The sequence below is a fragment of the Myiozetetes cayanensis genome, unplaced genomic scaffold (assembly GCF_022539395.1).
Source record: "Myiozetetes cayanensis isolate MyiCay16 unplaced genomic scaffold, myiCay2020 scf1, whole genome shotgun sequence".
Classification (NCBI taxonomy): domain Eukaryota; kingdom Metazoa; phylum Chordata; class Aves; order Passeriformes; family Tyrannidae; genus Myiozetetes; species Myiozetetes cayanensis.
The window spans coordinates 70,252,655-70,268,275 of record NW_026086604.1 but is presented as its reverse complement, the minus strand read 5'-3'; the positions used below and the strand labels follow the sequence as shown (position 1 = coordinate 70,268,275).

At 38.9% G+C, this 15,621-nt stretch overlaps 1 protein-coding gene across 1 annotated transcript in view; it reads right to left on the bottom strand.

Annotated features, from left to right (window-relative positions):
• ADCY2 (adenylate cyclase 2) overlaps positions 1-15,621 on the bottom strand; it is a 208,169-nt gene that overhangs the window by 129,878 nt on the left and 62,670 nt on the right. Inside the window, exon 3 of the mRNA XM_050320235.1 lies at positions 14,070-14,231. Within this exon, the coding sequence (XP_050176192.1) occupies positions 14,070-14,231 (162 nt within the window). The remainder of the gene's footprint in view (positions 1-14,069; positions 14,232-15,621) is intronic.

The window sequence follows — 15,621 nt, the reverse complement described above, 5'->3', positions numbered from 1 at the left end:
CTTCACCCTAATAAATGCATAACAGTTCTTTTGAACCTCCTTCTGAAACTACAGAATAATGTGCATTTTGTTAAGCAAAATGTTCTAAGTCTTCACCTCAGAACTGCATGGGTAAGGTCACAGATTTTTAATTTCCTTCACTAGTAACATTTCAGCTAATTTGTGCTTGCCTTGAGCATCAGGCTTGCCATTTTTTTCCTCTTTATTCAGGGTCATCAGAATTTACATGACCTACTTCCTTACTAAACAAGCATGTTATGAAGTATTAATGGATTTTCTCTCTTATAGACTGTGCTTTCATATTGTGTAAGGAAAAACTTTCAGATCAGAGAAAAGCAACAAGGAAGATCAAAGGTATAGAATGGCTTCTAAGTAAGGAAAGATAAATAATTTTCAATCCTCCAGCCTGGGAAAGAAATTATAGGAGAGATGTGACAGAGGTTTATAATATCATAAATGATCTGAAGAGGGTGAACTGAGTTCAACTCTTCAGCCTTTTCCAGTGTAAGAATTTGGGGGATGCAAACAGATGACAGGTTTGAAACAAACAAAAAATTATACAATGCAGTTAAGCTGCTGAATGCTTTGTCACAAGAAACTGAGAAGCAAGATACAGTATACTGAAGGATTAAAAAAAAAAATCGTGAAATTAAAATTTTAAAAAGGCCCAGCTAGGTTGGGAAAAAAACAATGAAACAGGTTTGTAAGAAACAATAAACAAGAAATAAGCAAAAATGGATTTCAAACAAAGGTGTGAGGGAAGTAGAAAGAAGAAATAAATCATCAGAGAAAACTTTTAGCAATTCATAAGGAAAAAACTGAATTCAGAAGGCTAAAATAAAATGGCAGACTTCACAGATAACAGAACGTGAAAGGTTAGAAGGGACTACAGTGGGTCATCTGGTTCAAATTCTCTGTTTGAGCAGGGTCATCCTAGAGCACATGGCACAGGACTTGCATACAGACAGTTCTTGAATATCTCCAGACTTCTGACTTTGCTAGTTTATCCTCAGTACAATCCAAAGGGTGCCACTTGCAGAGCTATCAGCATGACGGCCCATAGTCCTAGCTTTCAAGAGGGGAGGATTTATTTTTATTTCTATAGTGCAAAAGAACCCTATTTAACTGCACACACTGCAACTGAAAAAAGCATCACAGATACAGAGAAGCACTGTCTTGAAACAGTTAAGTCCAACTCTTGCCCTACGTCTTAGCTCCTCAGTTCTCTGAGATACCCCAATATGTTTCACATCTAATCATCCCAATTGAGCCTAGCACGACAGAGAATCTGAACACCACTATCTTCCTCGTGCTGTTTTCACAAACTAACAGGTACTACAAATTTTTAATAAGAACAGAATGAACCATTTCAGATATTTTAGGGATGGAAAGAGCATTCACTACTGTAAATCCCTTTTCAAAAGGTGTATTATTTCAATCTTTCTCAAAAATTTATAACAACCCTTCTGGCTTCACACTAACTCTGAGCTGCCCTCTGCTCTTTACCTTCACATTTCTTTCGGTGATGGTGAAGAGGAAAAAAATGTACACCACCACCTGAATGCTCAATGTGTCTCTAAGGACAGCATCCTCTGCTCTGGCAGTCGGCATCAGAGAGGCCTTTCTTTTCTCTCGGCACCCCCCGAGTGACTTCCTGCAGCAGTCCTTCACTTTCAGGTATCATTTCAGTTCAGTAATTATGGAGCAGCATTTCCACACTTATTCTTTTTTTAACTCTGGTATTATTGTGGTTGCCTGGAACTCTGACACTGATCAGTAAATGTATAGTGAAAAATCAATTACCTCATCATGCAGTAATACATATGCCTGCAACTCCCAGAAGGAGAAAAAAAAGTTCTACATTTTCTCATGATAACCATATCTTATGGATTCAGGCTTACCATATCCCACATGTGAATATGATGGGAAGAGATGCCCAGCAAAGAAACTGCCCCCATGTTATACTCTGTAAAGATATAAAAGTCTAATCTTCATCAAGTTTAACAAAAAAACCCAGTTCCTGCACAAAAGTTATAACGCTGTTTACAAATATATGGAATTCTATTTGAAAATATGTGGCTCTGGTTTATGTTGGAGGTTGCTGAATCTCATAGCCTGACGGAGGCAAAGCTGCTACAGCACCACATCCCCGCATCCATCCAGTGGTGAGGTGTATGGGCACACCTGCATACAACGCATATACACATATACCCAAAGCCAATCACACAGAATAATTCAGACCAAAAAAAAAAAAAACAACACCAAAAAAACAAACAAACAACCACAAAAACACAAGACCAACACAGCACTTGGGCAAACACAAGCTGCATCAGCCTTCTGATCCTGCTCCCCTCACTGGTTGACTGGGATGAAGCCAAATTAGTACAAAACACATACATAGATACATTATGTATCCCTCCAGTAATCTGTTCAATAACCAGACTCTGGATCACCCACCCACCTGCACAAACAGATCTGTTTCTGGTCCAACTTGGACTCTCTGCTACCTCCAGCAGTCAAGCCACACAGCCTCTGGCCTCTCCAGTATCCATCCCAGGCTTACAGCCTCATCTCCCACTCACCAGCTAGTGTGGCCTGACCAGTGATCACCCATGAGACATACACCCACAAAATATGTATGCAGTGCAGTCTTTCCAGCTGCCCCAGCTCTTGAGCCCCTCTGACCTACAGCCCCCCTGAGTACCAACTGGCACTTAGACCTCTCCATTCTCTCCAGCTGCTCCAACATGGACACCTGGGACCCTGTGATACTTGGTTTCCATTCCACTGTCCCCCTGCACACATAGACATGTACATGGACACAGAATAGGTGTGTCCCTTCATTGAGCTAGGAATGGAGGTTGAGAAGAAGACAGAACAGGCAGTGCAGGTCAGGGATAGGGCATGACCAGATAACTGTACTGACCAGCAGCCCATTAACACATAATCAACCCCTTTTATTGCCTTATTCCTTTATTCTCTCTCACCTGTGACTCCTCCAAACCACTATGATCTCCCCTTCCCTCACCTTTGGTTCCTCCCCTAAATGAGGAGGTTCCTCCCCCACTAATGAGGCCCACAGCCTGCTGGGAGTGACCCCCTCCATCTGTAGAGTGAGCTAGGGAGCCATTCCCATTGACTCACCTGGCTGCTGGTTGTCACTCCTAGGCACTGGGGCTAATGTCTGTGCTGTGACCGCCCACCAAGGAGCTTGGGCAGGGTGTTCGATTTGCTCTGAGTAGTTACTGGGGTTCCTCTGTCATTGTTTCCCTGCTCCTTTGTAGTTTTGCAGATTAGCTTTTAATCAACTCTGACCTAACAGCTGATTCAATCTAAGCCAGTGGAGTTTGGAAATCACAGGCAATGGACATCAGCAGCAGGTTGAGGTAAGGAAAATATCCAAATCTCTTGTGAAAGCAAGGGCACATTTTTTCCAGAGAGGACAAGCTGGTTGCAGCTGCAATGATTAGCTCAATAACAGTATGAGAAGGACTGTAGTCACTGCTGGGGCTGCTCCAGCAGGGCTGAACGTGGCTCCCCAGCACACCTGCTGCTGCCTAACTGTGGTCTCCACCCATCAGAGGAGGGAAAGTAGCAGAGCTTTGCAACCCGAGAACCATCATCATGTCTCTCATCCAAGACCTTCAACAGGTGATTCAAATGCAGAGCTGGGCTTAACACCGACTCTGCTGAGGAAAGGAGTGTTGCAAAATGGGATCTTTATTTTTACTCTGCTCTAGCCTAGAGGGTTGAAAAAGCCCAGGACTGATGACATAAGTAAGTCCAGGGAGAATAGGGTGTATGTTCACAAAGGTTAGTGCTTGCTCCCCCACTGACCCAGGCCAGCTATGCTTGTGTTCAACCCTTGGATTTGATTTAGGAATATTTTTAGCAAATGTAGCTGAATTTCAACAAAAGCTGAAATAATGTAGTTGAGAGAAAATAGCTAGATAATGATTTAAGGGACTATGTCTCTACCACATGCATGAGATTCTGAAGTGACTTGGTCAATACTGATTAGAAAGGGAATCATCTCTGCATTCAGAGGTCATCAGTGCAGCATCAATAAACTGATGTGAGAAAGTTCCAAATACCCAAGGAAAACATTCACTGTCTAAGTGACTAGATTGCAGAAAAAAAAAAGGTGTCATCACTCAGGACTGCAAAGAAAACAAATCTGAACAGCAAATAAAGCAAACTCTTAAAGCAAATAATAGAGAACCTTATTAAAGGTGCCTTATTACCCACTTTTCAACTTTCAGTATTCTACTTCCTATTTCTTATCATTTATGCTTTGGTCTCCTTTTCTTGCACAGATAATTTAATGTGTTTCTTTTCTGTCTCCTTATCCTTTTTGCTGCATGTTCTTTTTATACACCGTGGCCATTTCTGCTCTTAAGACTGTCAAATTGTTATTCTATGCTTATTTTAATATGAAGTGTGTATGGGGGTGGTGCTGCAAGACAAGCCCTAAGGATCTTAACCAACCTAAGTGGATTTGATGTTATGAAATTAATTAAACATGATAAATGAGTGGATCTAAATAGCATGTTAGGGAAAAAGAACTGGAGTCAGAATGCCACCACTTCACTGCCCTGTTAGACTCAGAGGACACTGTCACTACAGCAACAGCCTCTCCGGGTGTCACACAGGGAGCACACCATCTCCTCTCTCCGTTCCTGCCCGCTGGCCTGTGTGAGTTGGCTGGAGAAGGCAGACCACCTGGGAGCGTTGCTCGTTGTCACTATGGGTTGTTCTTTCCACAGGCTAAATTTTAATGACTCTTTCCACAGGCCAAGCACTGTGCAAGCATCCAAAACATCTCTCAGAGAAAGAAAGAGTGCATGAAGGTCAGCATCACTCAGCATTCAGAGACCACCAGCAAAACCCCAGTAGACTTCCATCAGAAGCTAAAACTCCATCCATCACGTACGTACTAAAGGAAGTAGGATTATTGCACACCTCATATTTGCATTCAGAGTGTGAAGCTCTCTCACACAAGCTACTGCAAACCTCCTTGAATAATCCCAGCAGTGTTACTAAAAGTATGTATGTGAGTAAATGCTCATTGGGACACAGTCTCTTCTTGTCTCAAAAACATTTGGGCAAGATCTCATCTCCATGACTCTTCAGACAAAGTGCGGCAAATAACGCTGGCAAATAGGATGGACAAATCCTGCTGTGGTTAGCCTGAACAAATGTTTCTGTGATAGAGACACTGCTAAACTAAGATCACACAGAGTGAGAGAAAGAAGATTATTCAAATGTGGCCCTTAGAAATCTCTTAGACAAACGAGAAAATCTCTTCAGAGCAAAACTTGGTTTAACTCTTCAGAGCAAAACGCAGTTTGGGCTTCTAAAAGACAAAAGTGTCTCTATGTTGAGGAAGTCAAGATTTCCTGCTTCAGAGATTTGCTATTCATTTGCATGGGAACTAACTGAAACAATTTCCCCCAGTTTAAAATTGATTCAATGAACTTTTAAGTTCCTCTTTTCATCCTCTTCTGTAGTAGCACATAGTGGCAACAATTGTTAGGAGGACAGGCACTGGGGTCTTGAATAGCTACTATTTTGCAAGCGGGAAGTCTTCCCACTTATAGGATCAATGGAACTAATCATTCTTGCTTAGGAGAGAGAAAATTTTCTCTGGGTCAGATTGATAAGTATTGATAAGGATGTGGAGGGCAACAGCTCCCTTCTTCAGCACTGACAACAAACATGAGGTGGGATTCTTTAGTGTGATTTTGCTCAGGTGTTTGTTTCTTGTCTTGCTGAGGCCTCAGTCACTGAGCACCTATCAGTCTTAGTCCTGGGCATTCACAAGCTGCTGAATCTTCTGCAGAACTATTCTGTTTCAACATTGATAAGTCTTATTTATTTGCTAAAACAGCGTACAGGGCTGTGGATTAACTGTGCTATTGTATATCTAAAGACACAGAAGCTGGCCTAATGTTCAGATTCAGACACCTCTGCACATCTTGTGTTTCCAGAGCAGCATAAGTGCTTTCACGCAGCCTGAACTCCCAGTGCCTGTGAACCTGAGCTAGCTCAGTACAGAGCCAGCTTGATTACTTCCGACCTGCGTTCTTATGGCTTCTGAGCTGACAGACTGCCACACATCTGTGAGAAAATACAAAGGGACAAAGAAAATAAAGAAAATAAAACTGCAAATAGATTAATGAACATAACTTTATGTCTGATAAACCACAGCCTATGCTGCAATCAAAACTGAAACATACAGAATAAAACCAGTTAACAGAGGAGGAGCCAAACACCAATTGTAACTAATACTGTCCCACTCAGGTAAGAGCTAGCAGAGTCCAGGCAGGTGACCTTTGCAGCAAATATGAAGCATACAGTCTTTAGTAAACCCAGAACCAGCCTAAACTGACAGCAGATAAACATGATTTATTACACATAACTAGTGAGAGGCACGGAAGAGACATGATTCCTCCTCAGGCCCACACAGAACAAATAATGATGCCATTCACTGGGCGTGCAGGAACACATGTATCTTGAGAGGGGAAAGAACATGCAGAGCAATTACCAAAGGTGCAATCTCTGTAAAGAATTAGGAATTCATAGACGCACAGAATCACTGAGGTTAGAGGAGACTTACAAGATCCGCCAGTCCAACCCTCCACCTAGCACTATGGCTGTAAACCCTAATTCACTAAACTGTATCATCCAGTACCAGATCCAGATTTACTTCTGGGTTTGCAGATGATGTCCTCCAGCTGTGTCCCTGCTGGTAAACCAGAGTAGAAGGCAGTTTCAAGCTCTATGATCATCACTTCTGTATAGCTATTATTTTGCTCACTAGCACAGTTTCAGTCAAGGTCAACCAATATTTTCCCAGAGCCTTGACATGTTTTAGGGGACAGAATATGTCAGGGCTTATTTGGAGAAGGTTGACACCTGACAACCCTGTTTGGAGAAGAAAGAAGAAGTGGGAGATTAGGAAGGTAAACAAAAGCTGTGTTCCAGGACCAGAGAACAGCTCCCCTTTTACCAGCAGCAGAGCTGTAGCTGCTAAGAAAAAAAAAAAAAAAAAAAACACATGGCAGAAGTTTACCTTGTTTGTGTCTGGCCTCCACATACTTATTTGGGATCATTACCTGATTCCATCATACACAGCACCAACAAGATTGGCACTTAAAGGCTGTAGTTAAGGCAGTTCTGTTATACTGAAACACACTGAGGATCAATGCATGCCAAGTCAGCTGAGGGAAACAAGGGCTATCCAGGGACTCCCATGACCAAGCACTGACAGGAATGCACAGTACAAATTCTGGAAGATGATTGGAAGAGGAATGACTTCTGCTTGACCAGCAGCTTAGCATTGGGGGATGGTAGGGTCTTAGAGGACAAATAGAAAGACCAATCCCACTGCAAGTGTCTACAAACAGATGGGGTTTGAACCACTGCAAGGGAGGCATCTCAGCTGGATTCTGAATTGCCAAAGGCTTCCCTACACAACAGGTGTTTGTGCTCCTGATCCCTCTTACTTTGTACTACACTAAAAGTGGCTCACAGGATGAGGAAATGCATCCACATATTGATAGTGAAAAACATTTTTGTTTAACTGAATTCTTGAATATAACATGTTGGGTTAGATGATAACTCTATGAGTACATAAAATGACAAAGCATCATGTCTAGAGTGAGTATCACTCAGAATTTAATGCTTTGGCTGCAATAAGAGGAGAAGTAAGTTCCAATAAATTTGACAAATCATACCAAGCTGTAAAAGCACTATGCAACTGAAAAGGCTGGGCAATGTCTGTGAAAATGGAAAGGAATCAGCAAAACTAGCTCAGTTGAAGTAATTAAGATTCTTTACTCACGAAAAATTGTCTGACAGACAGTACTGCAAAATTCTGAATGCATGGATTTAATCTTTCACTGGTAAGTTATTTACATTGTCATCCTTCAAAGGATATGGAAAACAACCCCCCTGCAAAAGGTATACTGTATGGGTGAGAGTTTGATTGCCTAGAAGTACTGGGATTTCAGAACACCTGTTCAATTTTTTTACATTTTTGGAGGTATAGCAGCCTCGAGATTGAGCATTCTGACATAGGCATTTTATAATTTCATGAACATATTGAAGTACTGGGTACTTGTTCAACAAATTAATTCATCTTTTGGAAAATTAAAATTTCTAAAAGAAATCGTCATTTTTAGGATAATAAATGCAAGCAAAAGCAGTATTAAAGTGATAAAAAATAGGGATGAAATTCATTGCTGTTAAAATATTAACTTAAATGGAGTTAACACAAATGTCCATCTGACGCTTTCAGTGAAGCTCAAGAATCAGTGCTAACTGGAGATGTTTCCATGATGTTTTTCTTCCGTGCTCTGATGATTTCCTACACATCTCACCAGAACTATTTTCTATGCATTTCTTAGATGCTGATTTTGGACTCCAGGTAAATGCTGCTTTTGAAAACCCACAACTACCTGCACACATGATTTCATATCACAATGCAATTCTAAGACTTTGCTGGATCTTCCATCATATTAAGTATTACAGGTCTTCCCTTTACAGCCTTAGGGACTTTATGGAAGATGTTCATGTTCTCCATGTTAATGCTTCAATACTCTGAAACACAATTATGTATTCTCCTTTGTATCTACACTCTTGCAGGCAAGGTGGGCTCTCTATAAGCATATCCAAACTGTACAGATTGCCTTAAAAAAATCAGTGAAACCCGAAGTACATCCACCGATTGGGAAAATTAGTTAAAACCTACAGCAGACAGCTTTTTAATATCTGCCTAGATTTAAGCATAAAATCAAGAGTAAAGAAATGTGCAATAATAAAAACTATGACTAATGCATTTTGCTCTGCAGGACATAGCATTCCTCTCTCTAACTGGCTTGCAGCTTGCTGTACAACATGGTGAGCTAGACTGCTGCCAGGGTGGGGACAGCAAAGGGAAAAAGGCACCAGGTATGGGACACTGGCAGCTGCTGCTGCAAGGAGTACAGCCTCCCTCCTTCCACGGTAGTCACTGCCTTCCATACCTGCAGCAGGGACAACAGCAACTCATGTCATGTAACTGTGGAACAGAAAGCAAGATTTGTTTAAGCTGCATTACCTTCAGGAATAATTGTTCCCTATCTCTTTCAAAAAAAGGTATTCAAGGAAGAAGGATATTTTCAATCCACACTAACAGCTTTTAGCCTTTCAGACTACTAAAATTCCTATGTGCTTCAGACTTTCACTGTGCAGTTATACAGCCTCAGGGGTTATGGAGCAATGAATGTATTTAAAGACATGGTCTTTTTTCCCAGACTTTTTTAAATAAATGTGCCTTTTTCTTGCACTGTGTGATAACAGCATAAACCATCTTCTATTTCTGAGCCCTAGGGCTGTACATTTTCTTCTTTTATTAGCCAGTGAATGTTGATGCTTTTTATTTTTATTTTGCTGCTACGCCACTCTATTAAATAAAAATTTTTTTGTAAATACCATTACCTGTTAAAGATACTCAGTTAACAGATGAGTTTAAATCAGTGGTCTAAACATAAGGTATATGTTGCATGTGGATTAGAACATCTAAATGTATATGTCATCTATAGATGATGTATATGTCATCTATAGATGACATATCAAAGTGGTCCATCTTTGAAAATCCTCCTTCACATCTGGTTATGAGCTTTTGGTGTAATTGGTTTCCAGATTTGTAGTGACTAAGAAATTGGTAATTATTTTTTTTAATAAAACATTCCCTTTTTCAATCCACTATTGTTTAGTTTATTTGCTTTTTTTTCTTGAATAGGCCATAGCCATTTATTTTTTATTTTGTAACAGGAGACCTCAGCCTAGCTGATGGCAAATGCTCAAGATCTTGTGGATGTAGCCTTGGAATTGTCCAATTCAAACAAAAATTCCTGAAACATAAATTTTTCACTTAGCATTTGGGTTTTGCCCACCAGGACAGAACATATCTTAAGAATTACCCAGGCCAACAGACCACACAAACAAAGGCTTTCATACAAGTTCTTACAAATTGTTTCTTTTCATATATGCATTCTTGAACAGCGTCCAAAACCAATATAAAATTGTATGTATGTACACATGCATTCTGCCTAGTTGAAATTTTGTGCCTCTAAAAGGGACTCCTTTTACAGTGTTGCAAGAAGGTGCCAAAAAAAATCCCCCAAGAAAGTCTGTAGTGATTTAGCTAAAGTTTGGAAAACACTTAGCCACAGTTCACAGAAACAGATTACAAGAGCAATGAAATTGCCTATTGAGAAAGCAAAACTAAAAGACTAAAAAATATGACACTCCTCACATAAAACAAACGGGAAAAGAAAAATGGAAGCTTATAGGATGTTTAATTATTTTGATTAGCTCTTTTTTTAACAAATTGAGAACAAAATTACTTCTAATGATAATATCAAGCCATTATGAGATCAGAATGGCTGAACAGTTGATAGTAGAGCGGGAAAAACACAAGTATTTGATTAGAATCTGTTCTGGTTTAGGGAAAAACAGGTTATGTGTTTATAGTAAGAGATGGCAGTTAAATACTTTCCATTCCAGAAATAACCGAAAGAGATGTTAAAGTCGTGAAAGTCTTCTGAGCCAAACGCCTTAACACCATAATTTGACTTATGTTCTCTTACAGCAACCCTGAAGCAGACAGAACAACATCCCCTGCTTGGCAGTAGGATCCTCACATGGAAAGAGGGGGCAGAGTCCCAGATTCAAGACCGCGTTCCTTGTAAAGGTTAGGATTAAAATTTTCAACAGAAAAAAAAAAAAAAAACAAATCCTACATACACTGTTATTTTTTCATAAACTGAAGCTGGAACACAGGACTCTTTTTCCCCCTCCCTGTCACAGATCCCACAGCTGTGCATTCAATTCCCCACAGAACTGCCTAGGGAGACTAACTGGGTGTTTTACTGTAGATTCTGTGTCTCCGTGCTGAGCACACAGCACACTAACCTCTTTGTAGACCTGGCCCCCAATTAGCATTTGGCACTGCTGCAGCTGCTCCTGGCATGCTCCTCTAAGGCTAATGCCTACGTTGCAAGAAAGATGATGATGAAGCACAAGTGAGGACTCAAAAAACAACTACGGAAGGTGATGAAAGGCTTACCTAGTGCAAAAGCAGGCAACTCATTTATTTTACTGACAAAAAGGTTATGAGGCAAATTCATGATAGTCTAGAAGCACTCTCAAGGGAGACACAGAAATTGGATACTATTGGGTTTATCAGCCTACTGACCAAAAAAATGAGATCCAGAAGCTGAATGCCAAGGCTAGACAAATTCCTACCAGGAACAATGAACAAAATTTCAACATTGACAGTCAACAACCACGGAAAAAACATGAAGGGTTGTGGAAATGCATCTCCATCACTGCTATTATTTAAACCAAGGTGCATTCCTCTCTTCCCAAAAGACATGCATAGGTCAAAGAGAGACTAGCTCATGTAACCAGTAGAGAGTTTATGGAAGAATTCGTTATCCCAGCAGAAGGCTTTTATCTCAGTATCTCTCACTGTAACCAACACTGGGTAATCAAGAGCATCCTAAGCTTTTCAGCTTTAGTGAAACCACTTTTTGGATGTAAAATCTTACAGAGGACAACAAAATGAATGAAAAAACCAGTAAGATGGGCTCTGTCAAATCTCAGTGCTTCTGAACAGTGATTTTTCTCTACTGATAGGCTGCAGCTATGATAAACTTTCAAAATGCTATGTGTTGCCAATCAGAGTCATTGAAAAATGCTGAACAATTGAAGAGGGTCCAGCAGAGGGCTATCAAAGGCATTATATGGCAGGAGAACCTGACATAAGAAAACAAGGCTGAAAGAATGCTTGTTCAGGCAAGAGAACAGAAAGCTCAGAGAAGATATAATCAAAGTCTTGCAATACATAGACACTAACTATAAAGGAGATACAGGTACTCTTTACAGAAGGATACTTGCTATATATACAAGGTTTATATGTTATATCAACTTGAGGTATACCATTGACAAATGTTGTCTTTTTTAATGTAATCCTTATCTCTAATCTAAGACCTTATTTGTGGTCCTGCTTTTCAAAAGCAAAGAACACAAAACAAACATTTTTTGCTTACACTCCAAAGTATAAACAATAGTAATCTAAAAGTGTACAGAGGGCAAATGAAATGAAATGAGATAATGTCATTTAGTCCCTTCCACACAGTCGCAAGAATGCAGTGCACTCAGTACTTCCAGTAACTGCCAAGCTATTGATAACATTTAACACATTTTACAAAGACAGAATAGAAAACTGAGAACAACCTGGAAATTAAATACTCTTAACAAATTAAAAAATTGCTGAAAGACCTCCACTCTTTCTGAATGAAACCAGAAGTTACAGAAGAGATGAAAGACACTAATGGTACATCACAGACCATAATTTATTTCTTCTGATTCTGTAGACATGAGGTGTCAGAAGATACAACATCTTCTGACAGTGCTGTTTTAGGTACATCAAATGTAAACAGTATAGAAAGATAGGTAAAAAAGTAAATAATTTTGCAAACAGCAACTTTAACCCAAAATAGTTTTAGAAAAGGAGTGGCAAACATTAATACTGCTTTAGCAGTGTATCCACGCCCACCATAAAAGCCACAGGTTGACATAAAACCAAGAATAACATTCTCTCTGATTTATTCCACTACAAATATCAATAACTGTATTACTGAATTATTAAAATACTATAGACGACCACAGTTCCTGCTTAACATACAGCACAACTTTGCAACCTCCACAAAAAAACCACAACTAATCCAAATCAGCAAGAGAAAAGTAAACCTACTTTTCTCATAATTTAAGATTTCTACAGAGAATTACATCTTAGATCATATTTTGTTTATCAGCTTTCAATGTCCATACTCCATAGAACATAGATCTGCAGCCATGTCTGGAAAAAAAATTTATTTTCCTGAACAACAATTTACAAGGCGGGACTTTTGTAAAATCACTGCAATTTCAAAGTTATCCTCTGAGGCACAATGTTTTCCAAAGTAAGTCTGAAGTAACTTATAAGATAAGTAGAAACTATTATTTACTTCATTCTTAATGCTATTCACAATAAACAGTATGATGCCTGTCTTTCTTGTTCTAATAATATGTTTATAAAAATGTGTTTACTTTAAGGTTTAAGTAGTGTTTTGATGCAAAAGTTAAAATAATTGTTTCTCTAAGATTGCGTAACTATATCAAAAAGCCAAACCCAAGTATTTCGTTTTCAAAATGAAATCTAAATTTTTCCTAAAAAATACAGATTTCTATCAATGACAGCTGAGATTGTCACAATACTACAATTAAAACTGTAATATTTCACCATTTAAAAGATTTTCTGCAAAAGTGTGAGGAAAACCAAGTCCTAATATTTGGACTTCTACATATTATTAATCTGCACTATGTCACATAGCAGATTATCAGATTTGAGTTACAATCCAAAACCCAACTGCAAACACAGATGGATTCCCTAAATGTCATGGAGTCTGGAGTCAGCCAGTCTCCTTCAATCATTGCGCCCAATTAGGACGAGGCTCTAAAATTCCTATTGATGGCTGAGAATTAAAGGAGAGGAAGACCTACAGCAGACTTGGAGAGGGTAATGTCTTCACAGAAGACCTTTAACCCAGCAGACCTCAGGGTATTCAAAGGAACAATGTTCTTTTTTTGAATCAAATATAACACTTTGATGCCTGGATAAAATCCTTGGTCTTGCGAGCTACGTTTTAAAGAGATGAGGAGAGGAACGAAGTGCTTTACAAAACAGAGGATAATGCATCTACCACAATACACCTACATCACATAGTTTTTCAAGCAAGTAAGTTTTTACATTGGTGAGAGTTACTAGGATGTAGATTCTACAACTTAAGTGTTCAATCCAGCAAGACATAACATTACTGACATCCTCATTTTAGCAAGTAAATTACCTCTAAATTAGCAATTCAGAAATTAAGACAGAAATAAGTTTATACTCCCAAGCACCCACTAAGGCACTCCTGGCTCATTTACCAGGCTATTCAGCATACAATTAATCATTAATTCCACAAAGCACCTACCTGCCAAACCAAGTGTTCCTTTACAACATCTGTACCTGATAGACAGACGCTCAGCACAATCGTATGAGATGCAGAGGTCAAGACACTGGCAACTATAGCGTCTCTCATGTTGAAGGGTAGCATGGTATACACCACAAAAATAATGAACAAGAAAAATGATACCTGTGCAAGACAGAAAGAAAAAAAAAATAAGCATGTCAATATTACTTTGTAATAACATTAAAGAAATAGCATTTAATTTTGAAGTTTCTTCAGCCTAGAGTTATGCAATAGTTTTTTACAGTGAAGTTATTCCTAACCACTGCAGAAAATTGATTTAGGAAAAATTAATTTCTAAAGTGTTGGAAAATTTACATTATACCAGATTTAAGAAGTGCAGTTGCAAGATACTGTATCATGGTTTCAGACCTACACAATACTCCAAACTTTTCAAATTTAACTTCAAATTTATCTTTTCACATTTTATCTTTATTAACACCTTGTTTACAATTAAAAAGTAGTTTTCCCAGGACTGGTGGATTCTGATTGTGAACTGCATTACAAAACAACCTGCCATACCACTCCATAGAGCCTTCATTTCAATACAGAGAGATTTTTTACATTCTGATGCACTGAAAATTCACAATATGTGACATGATGCAAAAAAAAAAAGGCAAAAATACACCAAACAACAAAAAAAGCCCAGGTTTAGACAAGCAGTTTGATTTAATAAGATTAAATTTCATGTATATCTACATGACCTATGTAAAATTCCATCAAAATACTACATTTTAAGGTAATACATTTATTTAGTCATGAAAAACATTTTCAGATAATCACAGCCCATATGCAAAATTTCCAGTTAGTTTCTTTTAAAGGATACTAGTGACCAAACTAACTTTGTGGAACAAACTCTCCAAATGCACAGCCCAACCTGTAACAGCAAAAGGGATTCCTCCACTATACATAGAAAATACATATTTGATGGTGTGCATATGTTCCAAACTCCACCACACAGCTGAGAAAATGCAACTAGATTTGGGACACGGGTTTTGTACACATGAGTAGGCAATTCTGAAAATGTGCCAGCTTGTGTATAATTATATCTCTATGTAAGGTTTTCCATCAGTTTTAGTTGACTTGCAACCAACAGGAAAGGGTATACAAATTTGGTCTAGGTTAAGAAGAGAAGGGTTAAGGAAGTATGATGTTTTAAAATTGTCCTGGCTTAAGAAAAATCAACTGTGATACTGAGAGAACTAACTGATAGTCTTAAAACTTGAGAAAGATGTAGAAAGCTCTGGCAGGCTAGAAAAGGAAACAAAGCATGTGCCTTTGAAAGGCTGTGAAAAGGCCTAAAACTTGTCAGCTTAGCTTTAACTCCTATAGCAGTAATAGACAAAATGACAGAACAATTAATAATGAAGAGTACTGAAAGTTAAGAAAAACATAGGTAACAGCCAATGTGATTTTGCTGAGAAAAAATCATATTAAAGTAATCACAATAACAGGCATCAGTATAGGGGAAAACCCAAATAATGAGTTAGGCAGCAACAAGGGATATGAAAGGTCC